This window comes from Monodelphis domestica, chromosome 1, assembly GCF_027887165.1.
Source record: "Monodelphis domestica isolate mMonDom1 chromosome 1, mMonDom1.pri, whole genome shotgun sequence".
Classification (NCBI taxonomy): Eukaryota; Metazoa; Chordata; class Mammalia; order Didelphimorphia; family Didelphidae; genus Monodelphis; species Monodelphis domestica.
The window spans coordinates 156794302-156816322 of record NC_077227.1 but is presented as its reverse complement, the minus strand read 5'-3'; the positions used below and the strand labels follow the sequence as shown (position 1 = coordinate 156816322).

Here is a 22021-nt window from a genome sequence, read left to right as displayed (position 1 = left end):
GCTGGGAAAAGCCCTGTGTGTTTGGGGCATACCACCTGGTTTTCTTTGTATATCCCTAAGTGTAGGCAGCTTAAGAGATGCACGAAGGAAGCCTTCATATGTAGAGAGGCACCCACCTTATTAAAATTACAAAAGTAATTTTGTAATTATTAGAGGAAGGAAGCGACTTCTCAGAATGTGAGGAAGGGGAAGGGGAGTGATCCATTGGAAGAACGCTGGTTTTGGAGTCTGGAAAGCTGAATTAGAATCCAAGACCCGTCACTCCTTGCCTGTGTGACCTTGGATAATTCAGTTAACTTTTCTCAGCCTTTGATTCCTTTACTGTAGAACCTGGAGGTTAAGCTGGAAATGTCAAACTCAAATAGAAAATGACCATATGTTAACTTAGAAAACAACAGATTACTATTATCTGTGTTGTATTTAGGGATAGCTAGGTGGGCAAAGTGCTGGGTCTAGAGTCAGTCAGACTCATATTTTTGAGGCCAAATGTGACCTTAGGCTATACTTGGGTGACCCTGGTCAAGTCACTTAACCTTGCTTGCCTCAGTTCCTCATCTGTAAAATGATCTGGAGAAGGAATGAAAAATTACTCCAGTATCTTTGCCAAGAGAACCCCAAATGGAGTCACAAAGTCAAACAGTACTGAACAGCAACAGTGTTTTACTTTTGTTTATTTTGTTAAGCATTTCCCAATTGCATTGTGATCTGGTGGCCCGGGATTCCTGCAGCCCTGCATCTGTGATTCTGTGAATGTACAGAAGCCGTTAGTGACTGCAGTTCTGTGTTTTAAGACAGAAAGGCTACTATGATGCTAATGTAAGACAGCCCTCCCCAGCCCAAGAAGAACATTCAAAGGGATGTTGGGGGAATTTCATGAGGAATCACGATGGGGAGGTAGAATAGAGCAGGGAAGGGAAGGTAATAAGATGTTTGGGGAGTAGAGAGCTAAACGAAGGAAAGGGAAGAAAGAGCCCAAGAGGGGGAATGAGGAAGGGAAGGATCACAGTGTCTTCCCCTCCCAGATTATCTTCCATCTCGATGGTCTGTATCTAAGGAAACCAATTATTTTATGTATTTATGTTATTTTATAACAATATTTGGAGGAGTTTGTTGGCACCAACAGATTATTGACACATAAAAGATTAAGAACCCCCGGTATAGAGGGGAGAGCCTTGGCCAGGAGTCAGGAAGACCTGGTACCTAATTACTTAAATACCAGCTTCCCCTTTAGAATGTGTGTTCCCTGAGCACAGAGACTATTTCTTTGTATCCCCAGCCCTTTGCACGTGTCTGGTACAGAGTAAAGCCTATCAATGTTTGTTGACTGACTGACAATATTAGAGCTGGAAGAAACCTAAGAATACTTTTATATCTAATGCAATTTCCGGGGTGGGGGGAGCCGAATACAAAAAGTTAAGCTCTTTGTTCAAGGTCAGGAAGTATGAGGAGGGGAAGAGTAGGAGAGTGAAATAGAAAATGGGAGAAGTGACCTGGGCTGGTGGGAAGCTGGTGGTCAGTCAGCCTCCCTGAAGAAGCTACAAAACTAAGGGAATGCATGAAGGACCACCTGGGAGTGTCAGAGAAGAAAGGAGGGAGCCCTGGATAGCTGTAGAGCTCAGGGACCAGAGCAGACTGAATGGCCAGCAGCCAGCTCTGAAAGCAAACAAGCAGTGTAAGCTGGAAGCTTCGAGATTGGCCCAGTGTGGGGAGCATTGTTTGTGTGTGGATGCAGGAGGGAATTTACCTATCAGTGCCTAAAGGGGTCTCTGATTTCTTACAACACTGCTTGGAGCCAAACTGTCCTCACCAGCTTGCCTGAGGCACCGTGGCCCAGGGGGAAAGATTTCTCAGTTTTGAAATAAACCTTTTCCCAGGTTGTCTGGAGGGGACATGCGAAAGAAGCAAGCTTCCAAATGGCCCTTGACTTCCTCTCTTTGAACTCATTTTCTTAAATAAGAGGTGAGATTCTAATTAGAGGCCTCCAGTTCCTTAGAGGTCTCTCCAGTACCACTGGCCATGGACTGGCTGTGACCAATGAATAAAAGTGAGGAAGTTTTTGAGTCACTTGATATAACACGTGTCTATACCTTGCATGTGTATACAAGCATGTATACATTGCCTGTGAATTAATTATTCAATATCTGGGATTTTTCCCTTTGGGCTCCTCTCTCTTTTCATGAATGGTGCCTCACTCTTATTGAGCAGAAAAACTCCAACCCTTGCAGGATGCTGATTTTGATGGGGGTGGAGGAAATGAGGAGGGAAGATTTGGAAAGCTGGTTGAAAGCCCTGACCAGGGAGCCCCTTGAACCAAGAACAGTACTTAAATTTGTAAAAAGGTCTATAAAAAAGACAAGGAGAATGGTGAGGAAGAGGACACTTCACTTGAGGGAGGCAATGTAATTTAGCCCATCAGTTCTTCACCCAAGGTCTGTGAAGGTGTTTTTTAAAAAAAATGTTGATAAATGTGTTTCATCATAATTGGTTTCTTTTGTCATTCCATAGCTATTTTTTACTTTTATAAATATTTTATAGTTATACTTTTATAAATATAAACATTTATTTTTTATTTTCTAACAATATTTGGAGGAGTTTGTTGGCATCAGCAGATTGCCAAAGGGATGTGACCTATAAAAGATTAAGAACTCCAGGTATAGAGGCTAAAGCGTTGGCCTGGAAGTCAGGAAGACCTGAGTTTGAATTCTACCTCTGATATGTACTAGTTATGTGATCCTGGTGTCACTTACCCTCTTTGGAGCTCGGTATCCTGCTATTTAAGGAAGGAATGAAACAAGCACTTATTATCAGATGCTGTGCTACAAACAAACAAAAGAGATGGTCCCTGTCCTTAAGGAGCTTACATTCTAATAATGGAAGACAATGCACAAATGAGAATTAAAAAGGGTAGAATGAAGGTACCTGACAGGAAAGTGTGGTTTTGCAGTCCAGAAGAAATCAGGATCAGAATGAAGAGAATGAAGAGAGGCCAACCTCAACCTTCCACAAGATGGAAGTCCTAGGAAGAACTCACCAATGGAAGAAGGAAGAGCAGGCCTTTCAGAAGCCTTTGCTTTTCCATGGAAGGTGGGCCATGGGGGTGGTCTGCTCCTGGGGCAGGAGGCTATAAAATGACTCAATAACTTCTAAGGTCCTATTTACTCGAACTTTGATACTACGACCTTTGAGCCAGATTGGTTAGATCAGCTCTAGCTGATAGAGGGACCCATCCTGACCAGAAAATCCTTACATATAAAATAGAGAAAGAAATGGAAATGATGGTCTAGACAGAGGCTTTGGGGATTCTCTAGAACCCTGTTGATCTGTCGCTTCTTCCTTTCTGCCTTTGCCTGGTGGCTTCTTGGGAAAATTGTAATTTTTATGAATGCAGAAAGCAGAGTGAGCCCTTGGCACCTGCTGACCTCATCCAGCTTAGCTCAGGAAGACCCAGTGGACAGGGTAGCATTTAGGCAAACTTCCCACTTTCCAGGGAGAGAGACTCAGAATCAAGGGCTGCTTCTTGTTGCCCACTGGAAATCTTTGGTGTATTGCTGTGCGCGAGGATGCTCTGTTTCCCCCATCCAAACAAATAGCTGCTGGATTTGGCCCCTCGTCCTCTTCCTTCCTTCTCTGCTTTTTTCTCTCCTTTATGGTAGTCAGAGAATCAATAGAATATTGGAATGGAAAAGGACCTGCAACACCATTTAGTTAAAACCTTCATTTTACAGAGGAGAACATTTTCAGGTGTTTTCTTTCCAAGGGCCGATACCTACCACTTGTCAGAGCTGGTGTTTCTCTTCTCCACCCCAACCGTCTCCTCTCCTTCAGCCGTCCAAACCCCCAAAGCCTAAATTTGCCACTGTAATTTTTTCCCAAATTGCAGGCTTGCCTTGTAATCATACAGGTTGGAAAGTGCTAGTTTAAACTTGGCAAGAATTTCTCGTTGCCAGAGATGAGTTACTCAGATTGTTTAGTTCAGTGCAGTCGATGTTTATTAAGCATCTCTTCTGTTCGGAGTACTGTGCCAACCACTGTGGGGATACATAAACACAGCTAAGGCACAGTCCCTGTTGCTACTGGGTTTAGAACAGGCAGCGGGGTGGCACAGTGGGTAGAGTGCTGGGTCTGGAGTCAGGAAGACCTATAGTTCAAATGTGGTCTTAGACACTTACTAGCTCTGTGACCCTGGGCAATCACTCAACCTCTTGCTTGCCTCAGTTTCCTTATCTATAAAATGGGGATAATAATGGCATCTACCTATCTCCTATATAATTTTTTTGATGTTCAGTTATTTTGCTCATATTCAACTCTCTGTCACCTCATTTGGGATTTTTTTTGGCAAAGATACTGGAGAAGCTTGCCATTTCCTTCTCCAGATCATTTTACAGATGAAGGAAATGAGGCAAACAGGTAAAATGACTTGCCCAGGGTCACACAGCTAGGAAGTATCTGAGACCAGATTTGAACTCAGGAAGATGAATCTTCCTAACTCCAGGCCTGGCACTCTATCTACTGGGCCACCTAGGTATCCCTATATAAATTTTATCTATTATTGTTATTTTTGTTTTTAAACCCTGACGTTTTGTCTAACATTGAATATGAGTTCCAAGGCAAAAGAGCAAATGGGGTTAAGTTATTTGCTAGGAATCTGGTCAGATTTGAACCCAAGACCTTCCATCTCCAGGCCTGGATTTCTATCCACTGAGCTGTCCCTACTATTATAATTATTAATTTCATCATTAATTGTTAAGCATTCTTCATTTACACCATGTGGCTATGACTAACATCAAAAAAGTGCCGCAGCATCATAGAGGAAACTGGAGTAAGAAACTAGAAGGATGGACCAGTGCTTTCCTCCCCTGAAGAACTGAGTAGTTCCACGTAGATGCAGTTTTTGTTTGTGAAGGGTGAGCATTAAAGCTTTTATGTATTTATACCTCTATTCTTGAAATTAAAAACAAGTCATTATTCCACTTCCCTGCCTTAGTGAGCAGAGCACTGTGAACATGTTGCCATCTTTCTGAGATTATTAAGGATTTTGCCAGGCTTCAGGGTTATCATGCTGAACACTAGTTGAAAGAAAACTCTTTTAAGACAGAAATGATCTCATGTCTGTATTTGGGTCCCTAGTGCCTAGCACACAGTACCTACATTAAAAATGTATTTTAATTGGTTGATTAATTCTCATTGTCCAGGATTGGATGTGTAATTGTCAAAGATGTAAAAAAGATTGGACCAAAGAGGCCTTGGAAGATGGGTTTTCTGAATAGACCCATAAATACCTCAGTGGAACTCTGATCTCATTGATAGAGCTACTATCTTCACTAGTGAAGGTTACAACCAATCCTTGTCTTCAAAAGTCTTGGGCATTTGGTTTCTATGGATTCCGATAGATCCTCCTCAACAGATGAATCCATGATGGATGCTTTCCTATGTTTCACAGGGACCAGTGTAGGACTTGAGTTGTCCGTACGTTCTTGTTCACTCCCTGTACCCCGTGATGGGCTCACTTCTTTTCTCCTCATAGTTTTACTTAGTGATATTCTTTTGGCCCCTTCTCATCCATAGACCATCATGGGAAATACCTTGCAGCCTATCTACACCTGTTCAACATCTCCCCTTTAACCTTTGGCCCATTGTCAGCTTGATTCTTTAGATGTAATATTATCCAAAGAGTCACAACCATGCAGCATTGGAAGGGACACACTTATTATATTAGAAAGATAGGGCTTTGCTTGACTTGGAATTATTGAAATGATTACAGCATAATTGCCCCAACACAGTCCAGTCTACTCTCCTCCATCCGAATTTATTAACCATCTCTAATGTCTGTTCAAGATATATGTACTGATTTGCTAACTCGATGGTCTGTCCATGTCAAAGTCTGGATAGTGAATATTTTTCATCCGTTTAGTTTTTCCTGTTTGGATGATTTAAATAATCTCTTTTGAATAATCATAGATTTCAAGAAGAAATCTTTCCCTAGAGTTTCACTCTACCCTCCAGAATATCATCATCCTGTAAGATCAGACCAACTCTGAAGCTCACACGTTCTCAGGACATCCTTCCCCAGGTGTCCCTCCCTTTGACTGGAGAATAGACCTTCCTCTCTTCCTCCCTCCCTTCCTTTCTCTCTCTCTCTCTCTCTCTCTCTCTCTCTCTCTCTCTCTCTCTCTCTCTCTCTCTCTCTCTCTCTCTCTCTCTCTCTCTCTTTCTCTCCCTTCCTTCCTTCCTTCCTTCCTTCCTTCCTTCCTTCCTTCCTTCCTTCCTTCCTTCCTTCCTTCCTTCCTTCCTTCCTTCCTTCCTTCCTTCCTTCCTTCCTTCCTTCCTCCCTCCCTCCCTCCCTCCCTCCCTCCCTCCCTCCCTCCCTCCCTCCCTCCCTCCCTCCCTTCCTTCCTTCCTTCCTTCCTTCCTTCCTTCCTTCCTTCCTTCCTTCCTTCCTTCCTTCCTCCCTCCCTCCCTCCCTCCCTCCCTCCCTCCCTCCCTCCCTCCCTCCCTCCCTCCCTCCCTCCCTCCCTTCCTTCCTTCCTTCCTTCCTTCCTTCCTTCCTTCCTTCCTTCCTTCCTTCCTTCCTTCCTTCCTTCCTTCCTTCCTTCCTTCCTTCCTTCCTTCCTTCCTTCCTTCCTTCCTTCCTTCCTTCCTTCCTTCCTTCCTTCCTCCCTCCCTCCCTCCCTCCCTCCCTCCCTCCCTCCCTCCCTCCCTCCCTCCCTTCCTCCCTCCTTCCTTCCTCCCTCCCTCCCTTCCTCCCTCCTTCCCTCCCTCCCTCTGTGTATTGGTTCCAAGGCAGAAGAGTGGTAAGGGCTAGGCAATGGGGGTCAAGTAACTTGCCCAGGGTCACACAGCTAGGAAGTTTCTGAGGCCAGATTTGAACCTAGGATCTCCCATCTCTAGCCTGGCTCTCAATCCACTGAGCTACCCAGCTGCCCCCGATTGTAAGCTCTTTAAAGGAAAAGAACATCTATTGTCCTTTTTTTCTATCCCTAGTGCTTAACACAGTGCCTGGCACACAGTAGGCACATTAATAAATTGATGGTATGATTGCTTTTGTCTTTCTTTGTATCTCCCTCCTCTTAGAATTGTGCCTGATGCATACTAGGTGTTTAACTAATGTTTGTTGACTTGACTTCCCATTTAGACCTTGCTCAGGTCATCCTTCATGGCAGTCGTGAGCAATGTTTAATGCCTTGTTTGATGATAATCATAAAAGGACCATTAATAGAATTATCTCTGTGTGGAGCATGTATCATGGAATTTTGTGTCATCTTAATGCATGCTTGAGAGATTCCATATTGGAGGAGAGCTTTTTTAGGTTACATTTTGCTTTCTCAAACAAGTTTTATTTTTAATCAACCAACAGTAGATACAAATATAGGGCATTGTCTACTCAGGAAACTGAGGTAGTAGATTCTGTTGGACTTGGAGCCAATAAAACCTAGGTTCAGATCCTGCTTCTGAGAACTCAGTAGATAGATGACCCTAGAAAGTCTCTGCACTTCTCTGAACCTCAGTTTTCTCTTTTGTAAAATAAAGATCATAATGCTTCCTGGGCCTGGTGTTAGGCTTAAATGAGGCACCTGGCCAAATGATAAAGTGCCATCCAAATGCCACTTGTTAGGATGATGGCAACTGTAAAGATGTGACAGCTTAGAAGAGGTCATAAAGACTTCCAGTTTTTGGGAAGCTGCCTCTAAGAGGCCTAGGGGGAAAGGTATTTCTTAATATGTCACTTTACAGTGCCCTGCAGACCCATTTCCAGCCCCATGGCCTCTCCACTCTTGCTGTTAGGATACATACTAAAGCCCTGTGTGTGTCTATGGGCTGGGCCTGAGCCTCCTTCCTAGCTGTTGAGGAGTAGTTAACAACAACTTATGGGCCTGAATTGATCTCTGAAGGAACATCCTTTCAGGCAGGAGGCCAAATTTTAATTAGGTACAGTCTGAACCCCTCCAGCACCCAAGTGGACTCTTTGGGGTCCTGTCCTTTCTCTCTCCTTACTATTAAAAGATGAAGATAAATGAATGAATGGAAAAAAAAAATTTTTTTTAAATTTACTGCCTCCTCCTTTCTAAGTACTGTGCTAGGCCTGGGGATAGAAATACAAAAATGAGTCAGTCCCTGGCTTCAAGGAGTTTATATTCCCTATAGGAGCTAGCACATAGAGGAAGGCAGTGAGGGTGAAGTGAATGGAAAACTGGGCTTGGAATCCTGTAAAGGTTAAAATTAATGGTTGGACAATGATTATATAAAATTATGTGGTCGCCAATATTTATTATATCTATTATATATATAGTCAGAAATTTATTTACAAATGTTTGCAAGATGGAGAGGAAACAATAAAGTAGAGAAATGTGAAGAGGTTAGAGAGGTTATCTATCCTACAACCTAAATGTTTACTCTGGGTCTGCTTAATCCAGACAGAGATTAATTAGCTCTCAACCAGGAAAATTGGTGGTGAGCAACCAACCACTTGGCCTCCTCCAAGATGGAAGCTAGTCTCTTAGGAAACTAGGAAAGGAGTCAGCCTTTGACTCACCCAATGAAGTAGTCCAGGAGTATAAATTGAAGCCACGCTGCAAGCCCACAATTCAAGCCACAGTCTCCAGAGAAGCTCCCTTGAAGACTCTCCTTAGTCAGAAGACTATCTCCAGAAGATAATCTCTTTAGAGTATCTTCTCAAAGACATTCTGCGCTGAGGGAGTTCAGGGCTTGTTTTTATAGTAACTTCTTATCCCTGCCCCTCTTCACAGGGGCCAATCACATTTTCCAAATTGTCTAGCACTGCCCAGGGGGCAGTGTCTGCAGGATTCACTCCTCATCCTCTGAAAGTGTCAATTTCTTTTCAAAGGCTTCTGAAGGTGTCAACTCTGATCATAGGATTCACAAGTTTCTGACTGAGTTAAAAGGATGGAGCTCTCTAAGTAAGTGACTGTGAATTCCCTTACTTAGTGTTAAGTAAGGGTTTTTAAAAGTTTTTGGTTATTAACTCAACATAGACAAAGAGAAAAAAGAAAAAAGAATTCCCTTTCACAATCTGAAGATTCCTCTTTCTTAGTTCAGACCTGGCCTCAGATACTTACTAGCTGTGGGACCCTGGGCAAGTCACTTCATCTGTTTGCCTCAGTTTCCTCATCTCCAAGAGGAGCTAGAGAAGGAAATAGCAAATTACTTCATTATCTTTGTCAAGAAAACCCCCAAATGGGGTTATGGGATGTCAGACATGACTGAAAATAACAACAACAGCAGCAGCATATATAGGGAACTGCTAGCTTATATTTTCATTGAAAAATGTTTAGTTGTTCTGTGTGACAGAGCTGTGCGACTCTGGCCAAGTTGCTTAACCCTCGTTGCTTAGCTTTTACCATTCTTCTACCTTGGAACCCTGTATTGATTCTAAGATGGAAGGGAAGGGTTTTGTTTTTTTATGGAAAAAAAAAAGGAAATGTCCAGTTTCCATAGTTGCTTCAATATAATCCTTTAAAAAAAATGGCAGTTCCTGTCAGTCTCTTTATTTGAATAGCACCCATTCTCCGTAATGAAGAATGCCCAGGACTGTTTCAAAGTGTGGCAAGTGACAGCAGGCTGCACAACTTTCATTATAAAATGGACCCGTGATAGTATGGCACAGAGGTATCTACCTGATTTCTCCATCCTGTCCTGATATAAAGAAAAGAGGCCAGAAATCCTAATTTCCAGCTCACAACTGGAGACAGCCTGAGCCCGGGACTTGGTCAAGTCAGCATAGTGAGTGGCCTGATTTGCAAAGAAATAGAAAGAGATAATGGAAGCCTGTGGAATGGAACGGCTCAAGGACAGAGATAAGTTTGCCCATGCTTCTTAAAGGTGCCCGTGGCAGAGGGCTGTGGAGTGACAGTTGTTCCATAATAGGAGGGGACAGGGAGAGCCAAACCAGAATCCCAGAGCTTTCATTAGAACAGATCATTGCAGTAGTCCTTCAGGGTTTGTCTAGGAAAGACAACCTGGCAGGTATATAGAGGGCCAGCCTTTGAGTCAAGAAGACCTGTGAGGTGGTTAGGTGGGTCAGCAGATAGAGACCCAGACCTGGAAACAAGAGGTCCTGGGTTCAAATGTGGCCTCAGGCACAATCTAGCTTTGTGACCTTGGACAAGTCATTTAACCTCAGGTGCCTAGCCTATACCATTCTTCTGCCTTGGAACTGATGCTTAGTATTGATTCTAAAACAGAAGTTAAGGGTTATTTAAAAAAAAAAAGGATCTGTGTTCAAATCCCAGACCTTGGATCAGACATTTACTTAACTTCCCTGTGCCCAATACAACTCTCCAAGAGTCTCTGTTGCAACAGTAGAAATTCGAGATGATTTCTAGATCTGCTTTGATGCAGGTAATTTATATACTGGGAATTCTTTATATCAAAATCATAGATCAAGACAGGAAACCCTCTCTCTCCCCCTTAAAATTTCCCAAGTGTTTTATTTATATTATTTTATTCATACAATTCCTACCAAGTATCATCCCCATTTTTTAGATCCTGAGCCTCAGAGAGCTTCAGTGAATTGCTCATGGTCACACAGCGAGCACGTATCAAAGGCAATCCTTGAAGTCACATTTTTGTATATCACCACTACCTCTTAAGAGGAGAGAATGTCCTGGTGTGCCTTTGGGAGATGGAGACTGGTGGCTCTCTCCCCCACTCTATTGCCCTTTCTTTTACTTACTTCTTGATTTCTTTGGGTGTCTCTCAGGGTTCGAGACTGCTCCTTCTCAAAGGTGTATCTGTTTGACTCAATTTAATGGAATCCTAAGGCTTCTTTCTACTGCTATATTTTAGCTATTCTAGGCTATGGCATCCTGAGGAAACAGAGAGCAGAATGTAGCAGGCCACTTTAGTCCAGGCTAAGACAGGGGCATCATTCCAGTTCAATCTGATTTATCCACTGGGGCCCCAGCCTGGCAGGGGATCATTGCTGACTCTGGGAATTTCTGCTGCACAATTACACACACACACACACACACACACACACACACACACACACACACACACACACACACACACACACACACACACACAGGCAGAAACTTCTTTGGAAGATTAAGAGGCCCCGAGGGTCCTGTTCTTTGTTTTTGTTTTTGTTTTTCAAGTTTGAGATTAGAAAAATGTTTACTACAAACTCAGCCCCAGCTGGGACTGTGATAATATATTGGATTTTATGAAGGCAAGAAAATTCTTAATCCTAGGCCTTAGCCTTGGCCAAAGAAATGCCCCAAAGTGGGCGATGGTTCCTCTTTTTACTTCCAGGTAATCCATGACATGGAGCAGCAAGATGGCTAGAGTGCCAAGCCTGGAGTCAGAAAGACTCTTCTTCTTCCATTCAAATTTGACCTCCAACTCTTACTAGCTCTGTGACCCTGGGCAAGTCCCCTGACCTTGGACTTCAGTTCCTCATCTGTAAAATAAATTGGAAAAGGAAATGGCAAACGATGTCAGTATCTCTGCCAAGAAAACCCCAGATGGAGTCATGAAGAGCCAGACACAAGTGAAACAATTGAACAGTAACAACAATCAAAGTGGTTTTCTGATCACCAGAGTGGCAGTTTTGAGAGGGGGAAGTGAAGTATGTTATATAGATGGATAAGGAAAAAGACCATATACTTTTCTTTTTTTCTGCTTGAATTGAGGATAAGTCTGGAACTTGCCCAAATAGGTACAATCTATTTTTGATTCAGAAAAAATACAGATAAGAATGTATGTGCATCTTCTATATATAGAAGATATAAATCTGTATATACACTGCCCCCATACCCCTCCCCAGTGCCTCTAGAAATATTAGGCATTTTCTTTATCAGCCCTTGATCAGAGCTTTCTTCAGCTCTTCTTTCAGAATAAAAATACCTTTTCATGGAAAACTTGCTAAGTGTAGCAGTCAGTCCTGCTCCTCCGTCTCCTCTTCCCACCCCATCTCATCCCACCCCCAACTGCATCCTGGACCGTTTGTGGGTTGTGGCTTGAAGGGGTGAGCACTGGGGAATCCTGGAGTCAAAATGCCCCCCAAAGCCTGAGGGAGGCTGCACTGGTCTGTGGATCCAGGATGCTGCGGGTCTTTGAGGCAGGGCTAGTCGTGATGCTAATAGTCCCTGAAGGCTGCTGGACAGGCCAGAAGAGGCCAGGCCAGGAGTCCAGCCGGAAAGGAGGGCAGATGATAAGCGTGAGTCAGGCCAGACTTCTTATCTGGGCATATCTAGAAGGGGAAGTCTGATGTAAGCCCCGGACAGCCATGTGGTTGGGCCATGGGTACTAAGTCCTTGGACCAGGCTCAGCTTCTAAGAGGTCAGCAGGAGGGGCCAGGCAATAAGTGGGTTCCTACAGGATGGCCAAGGTTTCAGTGTCCAGTAATTGGGTGCACAGATGGTCTTGTTCACCCAAGTAGCACACTTTGGCTATGTCTGATTCTAGGACAGAGGCTTGCTGTCAGGGTACCTGGAATTGGATCCCAGCTCTGATAATTAACTCCCTTTGTGACCTTTGGCAAGCCACTTTGCACTTTGTTTTTATGTTAAATGAAGAGATTGGACTATATAATCTCCAGAGGCCATGCCAGCTTTAGAACCAAGACTCTTTACCCTGGATTTATGTGCCTTAATTTGTTTGTCTGCGTTTCCAATTTTCACATAATCTTCTTGAGGGCACAGTTTTTCCCTCCCTCCCTCTTTCCCCTCTCTCCTCTCCTCCCTCTTCCCCCCTCTCTCCTTCCTTCCCTCTCTTTATCCCTTTCACCCCCTTCTTCCTCCCTCCCCCCACTTCCAAGGACCCAAGAATCGATACTGGGTATTGGTTCCAAGGCAGAAGAGCAGTAAGGGCTAGGCTATGGGGGTCAAGTGACTTGCCCAGGGTCACACCGCTGGGAAGTGTCTGAGGTCAGATTTGAATCCAAGACCTCCCATCTCCAGGCTTGGCTGGCTATCCATTGTGCTACCTGGCTGCCCCAAGGAATGCATTATTTAAAAAGTTTAAACAGTAGACCTATAGGACACTGGGTGGGCCCTTTATAGTGAATTTTTGAGATAACAATGACAAGGATTTCACTTTATTTATGTTGCCAGCCTAGCCATGACTCAGGCTAGTCTCTGGGTAGTTTAAATCTGATAATAGAATGAAATAAAACACTTGCAGGCCATTCGACAGTTAACAAAAGGAGGTTTACTTAGCCACAGCAGAGAAAGGCTATTCAGTAAGGACACCATATTGATTCAGCTGAGCCCAGCTGTGCGTGCAGCATAAATAAAAAGAGAACAAACACAACGTCCTTAAATACAAGGTACTTTGGGGAGAGAAAGCACTAGCAATTGGAGGGAATCTAGAAAGTTTTCAGATAGAAAGAGGGGCTTAAAGCAGAGGTGTCAAATTCATGGCTCACAGGCTGTGGGTGGTCCACAACACTCCTGCCTGCAGCCTGAACCTGATTAAAATGTAATCAGGAAATATTTAACAAAACAAAGAAAAATACAACAAAACACAGATAATGTTAATATGTGGTTTTCTAAACAAATGTGTGCCAGCTGGGATCCTCTTGTACAATGTTAGTGACTCCGTTTTCTCTTCAAATTTGATACTCCTGCCTTAATGGGAAACTATGAGTTGGAGATCAGAAAGGTCTCACTAATAATCCTAAAAGATTAAGAGTAACCATTTCCCTACAACCACCCTGTTGTTCTCTGTAGTCTGGGAAATAAAAGGACGTGGCTCTGTTTACATTTTCCCCTTACCTCTGAGTATAGGGGCATTTTCTTATTTAATTATTGATGCTCTAAATCAGATGGCACCCAAAACGTTAACCTCTGTCACTCCAAATGGAGTTGGCCCAATTACTGCTGCAGAAAGGATTGATTTTCCCTCAGTCATCTAATAAGCATATGTCTCTGAGATCTCTTCTCCCCTAGATGGTCCTGTGTAAGCCCCATTGAAGTTAATGGACACACGGTGCCCCTGAATGGTCATAGAGAAAGGGCAGCTCTGGCTCTTGCTATTATTTACTCCAAGTCAAGCAGTTTATGAGGTTTCATGAAGTCTCCAAGGCAAAAATACTATTTTTAAAACCAATTATTGTAAGTGCATCCTTGCTTCCCGTTCCCGGACAGGGGTGCATTGAATAAATGCTTCCTGGCATGTCAGGAATAGCTTCCATGGTTGCACCTTGAAGCCTCCAGCTCCAAAGGGGATCTTCTTTCTCTCCCCATCCTAGGTACCATGCACCATTCATGGCGACTGCCTTGTCCATGACTTCTTTCTTAGGTGCAGCCATCCCTGCTCTACTCTAGTAGACTACAACCCTCTCCCCCTTTCCCTCCTTGGACTCAAAGGCTAAAGAGTTCTGTGCCCTGGCATAGCGGGTATCCAGGACTAGGGAGATGTCTAGCCATTGTGGTACTTGGTAAGTAAACTGTGTGCATGTTCCAGCGAACGGGCAGGGATCTGTGGTTTAGAGTTGGAAGGGACTTTATAGAACATCTCATCCAGTCTAATTCATTTTGCAGATGAGAAAACGGAGACCAACTGATTACTTCAGAGACACACGGAGCCAGGATTCAAATCCATCTCGTCTAATTCCAAATCTAGCCCTCTTTTCATCATTCTGCCTCATTGCCTTCCCATGACATACAAATTGGCACCATCAGTTTAGTTCCTAAAATACAGAGCTGAGCACGTCTGATTTGGGAATTACAAGTACTGGATTTCTAAACCAGCTTGCGTGACCTTGAGAAAATCACTTGCTGGATTAATTTCTAGTCTTCGTGTCTTTGCAGTGGCTGTTCCACAAGCCTGAAATGCTCTCCCTCCTTGCCTCTGGCTTTTGGAATCCCTGGCTTTCTTCAAGACTCCATTCAAACACCATCGGGAGCAGCAGACCTCTCCTGGTTCTCCTAGTTACTAGTATATTCCCTTCTAAGGCTACCTTGTCTCTGCTCTGTATGGCATAAAGAAGAGAGAGCATTGATCCCAGAGTCAGGAAGACCCGAGTTCAAATTTCATATTTACTGTGTGACTCTGGGCAAATTATTTAATTTCTTCCTGCCTCAGTTTCCACAACTGTAAAATGAGGATAATAACAGCACCTGCCTCTGAGGGTTATTGTGAGGCTCATATAAGATAATATGTGTATATTAGCAGTGTCTGACACATAGTAGGTGCTTAACAAATGCTTATTCTCTTCCCCTGTGTGTTGCTGATTGTGTTTTGTCTCTCCCATTAGAATATAAGCCCCTTGAGAGCAAGCCCTCCCCCCTCCCTTTTTTTCCTTTGTATTTCCAGCAAAGCTGAGAACTTATACACCTATTGATTGATTGGTTTGGATCTCAGCATCTTCATCTGCAAAATGTGCTCTAGTTTGCTCTGTCAGGCTTCTTACCTCTACCTAGGATCAGGGGATGGGGAGAATTTAGAATATGTGCCATAGCTCTCCGTCTTGGTCTCAGTGTGACTTCAGCTGACAGAAGCCTTGGATCTTTCTCTTAGCTGTCACTTTTGTGTCTGTCAGCAAGGCTAGCATTTCTGTCCCAGTCAGAAGCGACCTTCCTCCTGAGCCTGTTCCGAGGATGCCTTGATTTGGTTTTGCAGGGTGGTCTTTGTGCCTGCCCCTGGCTACTGACTAGCATTCCCTGGGCGGGACTTGTAGGTGGAGGGAACCTTTGGTTTGCTCATTCATCAGCTCTCTTGCTTTGCAGAAACACTAGAAACTCTCTTCTTTTTTTTCTTTTCTTTTCCTCTTTTTGTTTGGTTAAGCTCACTTCTGCCAAATGATGTGCCATTTCTAGTTATAGAGCGAGAACCTTATGAATTTGGAAACTGGAATAACTTAGCATCTGTGATAATTCAAAGAAGACCTAAGATGTTCACCTTTGTATTATTTATGATGAAAGGACTTGCTAAGGGAATAAGGGATGAAACTTTTAAATTAGCTTCTATTTGTATACAGATGATAAATGCCTGGCTTACTCTAGCTATTGTTATCTATTCATTAGAGGAGGGTTAGGAGGAGTTTCTTCAAATATTTGAACCTATGAACCTGTAAAATGAAGTGGTTTGTGAAGGATTCATCTAGCTCTACTTGGGATTCTAAAGCCTGTGATACCACAATGAAAGATCAGGCTTAATATGCAAATGACCTTGAAGGGATTACACAATTGGCTTGAATTCCCACTAAAATATAAATGACTCATTTACTACCCTTTCTTAAGAGCAATTTTTTACAGTGGGAAGTAGAGAAAAAGGCATGAAAATATTGAAGAGACCTAAAGCTAGAGGGGGTGGGCAGGAAGGATGCCATAAAGGAGAGGGTAAAAGCAAAGGAAGCCTGGAGGCATTGAAGGCAAATTTTGCCAACTTCACAGTTCTTTGCTCAGGGCTGAGTGTACTTACTTGAAAGTAGTGAAATGACATTTCTTTAAATATCTTTCACGATTCAGATTCTCTTCTAATCTAGACTAGCTTGGATGTGATCTCTCCACCCTTGGAATCATCAGGACATTTTGTTCCCCATCCTCACCCCTCTTTTGGCACTTAGCCAATTCTGCTTGGCACAATGGCTTCTCATAGCCCCTCTACCAGAGTCTAATCTCTTGGAGACAGGGGTTGTGTCTTATATATTTGTATCATTAATCTTTTACAAACTACTCTAATGCAAGTTTCTGGGGATACTGAGAAAACCACAAGTCCCAGCCTTCAGGAGCTCATTGTCTACTAAATAAGAAAAATATAATAGGTAGGCAGACAAGAACAAATCAGGCCCCCAGCACACTAGTTTGTATTCAGCAGTAGTCTAGAACGGAAGCTCCCTGCAGGCAGGGACCATACCATTTTGGACTTGGTCTCCCTAGGATCTGGCTCAGAGTAGACACTTAGGAAATTGTCCAATAGAATTGATTAATAGGTGTTCAGCAAGTGTTTGTTGAATGAGTAAATGAATGAATGACTGGGAGTTTGCAAGTTGTTACTATGATAGACAAAATGTCTGCAGCTGTCAGAAAAAAATTTTTAGATCAAGTGTAAAATATTGAATGTTCATTACTCCATGATGTTGAGAAACTTAATCTGCTTAGCAAATCTGTTTACTGTTTGATGTTGGGAATATGAAGTGCTAAACAGATGTTCTGGGAAGCAGTTTGATTAATAACCCCTCTTCTTTTGTTCCCCTTCACAGGACCCAAGATGGTACTCTCCCTCCTAGCAGGGTTGATGGTGAAAATGTTCTTTCTCTCCTTCCTTCTGCAAACTACGCTCTCGCTGAACCCTGATGATCCGAATGTGTGCAGTCACTGGGAGAGGTAATAGCCAAGCTCCTCAGATGTGTCGTCTGACTCCTGAGGGTCCCCTGCTCCCCTTTTGGGGTGAATCAGTGCTCCCATGTTTGTGGAATACTCACTCTTGTGGAAGAATCTATAGGGGAGGATAAAAGAAGTAGAAGGTTTGGCACTCACTCTCCGAAAACTTAGAATCAAGATATGGAGTCAAGGCATACCCCTTAGAGAAGGATATAAGACAGTATAAAATTAAATCTTCAAAAGCATGATTCAGATGATAATGAATGGCGTCTAGGTTAACACTAATAGCTTGCACTTATCCACCCTTTGAAATTTACTATTATTATTTTCTTATTCTTCTCATTATTAGGAACACTTTAGAATATTCCTAGGTGGTACAGTAGATAGAGCATTGGACTTGGAATTAGGAAGACTCATCTTCCTGAGTTCAAATACAGCCTCAGGCCCCTAATCGCTTATGACCCTGGGCAAGGCACTTAATCCTTTTGCCTCAGTTTCATCTGTAAAATGAACTGGAGAAAGGAATGACAAAGGACTAGTCTCTTTGCCAAGAAGATCCCAAATGGGGTCAAAACAACTGAACAAAAATGTTCCTCTAAGGTTTGCAGAAATGGAGGAGTGTAAGCGTTATAGATGAGAAACTCAGATTAGAAAAATTTTAAAAACTTGTCCATGATCAGTAAATGAGTCTGGACTTGACCCAGGGCCTTCTGTGCCATGCTCAAGGCTCCTTCTGCTCCATTCTCCCTCTCCATTGCCCCTGAGAACATTTTTATGTGTCCAGTCCCTCTGCCCAGCAGACCAATGTGAGCACTTCCTCCTTCTGCTCTTTGGGGTAATGTGAGGCACTCACAGACAGCTTGAAGGTGCAGTTTGTGCACACAGTCTCTACAAGCTTCACCAAAGCTGCACTATATCATGCCGAGATGCAAAAATGAGTGCTCGTTGACCATCAGAGCTCTTCGGCTAGCCAGGGGGGCACCGTCAGTTGTTGCTTTACAAACTTTAGTCTTTACCAATGTTTAGACTTCTTAGATTTGACAGGATTGATCTTTTGTCCCAAACTCATGGTTTTATCCTGGAACCAAGACATGTCAGGTGTTATTAGTCTTCCGTGGGGATGGCAGGTAGTGATAACCGAGAGTAATATAGTGCCTTAAAGGTTGCAAAGCACTTTACATAAATTATTTCAGCCAGTCCGTCAACAAACATTAACTAAGCACCTACTTTGTGCCAAGTGTGTCTGAGTCTTACAATACAACTATTTAAAGTAGGTGGGGCAAGTATTGTTCTCCCTCTTTCACGGATGAGGACACTAGGGCTCATTTGGGTGACTTGCTCGGGCTCTTACAGCTGGGAACTATCAGAGGTAGCATTGGAACCCAAGTTTTCTTGACTCTAAGTCCAGCATGCTATCCACCATATCAAGCTGCTCCAAAGAAGATGACAGATGGCATATCTGTTGTCATCTTTATTGCTTGGGATGATTGTCATCATCTATCAAACACTTCTTAAGTGCCAACAGACCGAAATAGTTGTCACAGCATGAGCCTAAAAAGGTTCCTATTGTAGGCAGTACTTTTATAGGTATTTGATTGCAAAAGAAAAGTAGGCAGAGACACAGAGAGAGATACGGACAGAGACACGGAGAGGCAGAAAAAACAGAAACAGAAAGACAAAGATAGACTCGGGGGCCTGCAAGTGCATCTCCTTCTATTTGCAGAGTACTGTCCAAATCCTAGAGAAAGCAGGTTTCCCGTCCTCAAAGGACTTATTAACACTTCAGCGAACTTGTGTCAAAACATAAACTAGCATCTTCTCTCACATGTGACTTTGTGTTTCAGGCTTCCGATAGGGGACTTTTTATTATTTAACTGAGATTATTTGAATATCAAATAAGGTCTCTTTCCAAAAGGCCTGGGCATGGTCCTTGCTCTGCCCCTTGGATAAACTATATGAGTTTGGGCAAGTCAGTTCATCTCTCAAGTCTTCCTTTTCTCATCTATAAAATGAATAGTTCAGACTTGATCTTAAAGATTTCTTCCAGTTCCAACATCCTACTCTGACTTTCCCATTGGCCCTAAAAGACAAATGGCAGAAACTTCTGCTCCTAGATGTCTGGTGTCAAACCGTCAGCCCCCTTCTGGTTTTATGGACATTTGATGATTCATCTTAAGAAGATGCCCAGAGCATCTAATGCCCAGTGGACTTACGCGTTGGCTATGGGGGGTGGGGGGGAGGAAAAGAAAATGATCTTTAACGAATAATGCTTGGAAATGATCAAATAAAATATATTTTAAAAAAAAAAAAGAAGATGCCCAGAGGCAGCACTTATCCCAGGGCCTGACACTTTGTTCAGTTATAGTCTACTGTCCCAACTCTTCCTTTCCCCATATACTGACACATAGTAGGTACTTGTTAAGATTAAAATTCACTGGAAATGGTATTTAATTTATAATTAATTATTAAATAATAAAAAGTGAGCCAGAGAAAGAAAAGGCACCAGCCACAAGTGGCCAGCTGTTCCCTTCTCATGCCTCTTCCTCCAGCTGACTCTGCAAGCTCCTCAATCAGACCGTAGCCACTTGTTGGTGTGTATGTGTGTGTGTGTGTGTGTGTGTGTGTGTGTGTTACACCCATATTCCAGGACTTGCCACCCCTTGTTGGCCCTTTCCTAGCTGCCTTCCCCTGAGTCAGCTGTGTGGCCATGGCTACACCAGTGCTTTCCTAGCCACCTCTTCTCTTTGTGGTTCGGAGGCAAAAAAAGAGTTCTCCTTCCTCTCTGCAGGACAATTTTATGCTTCTTGTGAAGTCTTCTAAGCCCCTCTGACTTGGTGAACTCCGACCTCTGTCCAGACCAGAGGCCGGTCATCTGGACGTCAGGAGTCACCAACCAGGTGGTCCTTAGAAGAGCTGCCCAGCTCCAGCACAGCCTCCCAGCAATCTCTGAGAGAGAGGGACAGTTCAGAGCTGTGGAAGTAAGATCCTTTGCTTTGAAATCCGACCCCGTCTTGACGGGCTCCTGTTAAATCTTCACACGCTTAACAAATGTTTATTGACTGACTGAATGGAGGGACTTCCTCCTATGACTAATGTGCTTAAATATTAGTAGTTTGAAATTAGGCAGCAGGTACAATGGATAATGCCAGGCCTTGGAGACAAGAAGACTTTCATTTCTAACATAAATGGCCGTGGAACAAGTCACTTATCCTGTCAGTAACCCCAGATAATTGTCTAAGTTATAAGTTGCAGGGAGTTGCTGATCTACGCAAGTGAAGGGAATGGTTCCAAAGCAGGAGCTCTCTAGCCTACATACATCCTCTCCTCTTCCCTCCCCCAACCTCTCCTCCTCTGCCCCGGCAAAAATATTGCTTAAATTCTAAGGTTGTTTAGAGGAAATTACTTTATAAACTGTAATGTGCTATGGAAATGTGAGCTGCTATTATTAGTAATAGTGATAAATCAAGGAGAAACCCAAATGAAATCTCCAAATTGATGAGCTGTGCTGAGTAGGACAATGCCATTACTTGGATGTTAGTAAGTCAAATAAATAAAATTAAAACGAAGGCCCTAGTGGAGGAATTATGCTCTAAAAGAATAGTAGAGTTTTGTTCCTGTCAGTGCTCCCTGGGCACAGTTAAGCCTCATGAAGAATACAGCCCCAGGAAGCCCTGATTTCGTTGGGGAGGTGGGAGGACAGGAAGGGCTATCGTAGGGGCCCGTTACTGGCTTGGGAGTTGGCAAATTAGCTCCAGAAAGACAGTGCCTGGCCTGTGTCTTCAAACCCCTGGGCTTTGGGAGTGAGATAACCCTCAAGCCCCGGCCCTCACAAAGTGATGTCAGGGGACGGGCTGAGAGCTAGTACTGCTTTGTCCCCCCTCTTCACTAGCCTGTTCTTGTTTAGACAGTGGCTGATTATCTAATGTATGGACCTGGTCAGCTTCTTCTTCCTCCTCCTCCTCCTCTTTCTCCTTCTTCCTTCTTTCTCTTACCTTCTGTCTTAAAGTCCATACTGGTTGGGTCTGGGTTCCAAGGCAGAAGAGCAGGAAGGGCTAGCCAATTGGGGTTAAATGTCTTGTCCAGAGACATACACTTAGGAAGTGTCTGAGGCCAGATGTGAACTCAGGTCCTCCAACTCCAGGTCTGGTGCTCTGTGGCTGTGCTACGTAGCAGCCCATCTTTTCCTCTTTATGCTCCAGCTCTTCCTCTTCCAAAGTCAACTCAAATACATATTTTGTTTGTTGTTGTTCTTGGTGCACCATGAAGGGAATGAATAAAGATATTTTTCCCCTTTAAGAAAATGCCTTTTCCTGCAGTAGACACCTAAGCCAAGCCTTTGTAGTTACTAAATCTTTGATTCAGGGCAATTAGGGGAAAGAACATTGGATTGAGCATCACAAGACCTGGGTTCAAATTCTGGCGCTGCTAGTTGCACGATTCAACCATGTTTAAGACACTTAAAGTTCTCTGCTCTCTTAAGTTTCTTCATCTGTGTGCTATTGGAAAGGAGAGGCTAGTTTTTGCTCTTTTTATTCCTGGTACTTAGCGTGGTGCCATAATATATACTTAATATAAGAATGTTTGTTGATGGACTTTAAAATGAGGGAAATGAATTAGACAATTTCTAAGGTCCACATCATAGAAAACCAGGATGCCTAATCCAAGTCTCAACTAAAATTCTCTCTGTCTCTATCTCTTCTCCCTCTCTCTCTCTGTCTCTCTCCTCTTCTCTC

The 22021-nt window shown here is 43.3% G+C and overlaps 1 protein-coding gene across 5 annotated transcripts in view; it reads left to right on the top strand.

The window, feature by feature from the left end:
* The window catches only part of MEGF11 (multiple EGF like domains 11), a 489358-nt gene that overhangs the window by 143923 nt on the left and 323414 nt on the right, over positions 1 to 22021 (top strand). For all 5 annotated transcript variants that reach the window (XM_056808678.1, XM_056808684.1, XM_007479599.3 and 2 more), the window contains one exon: positions 17168 to 17291. In XM_056808678.1, coding sequence (XP_056664656.1) covers positions 17168 to 17291 — 124 coding nt within the window. The remainder of the gene's footprint in view (positions 1 to 17167; positions 17292 to 22021) is intronic.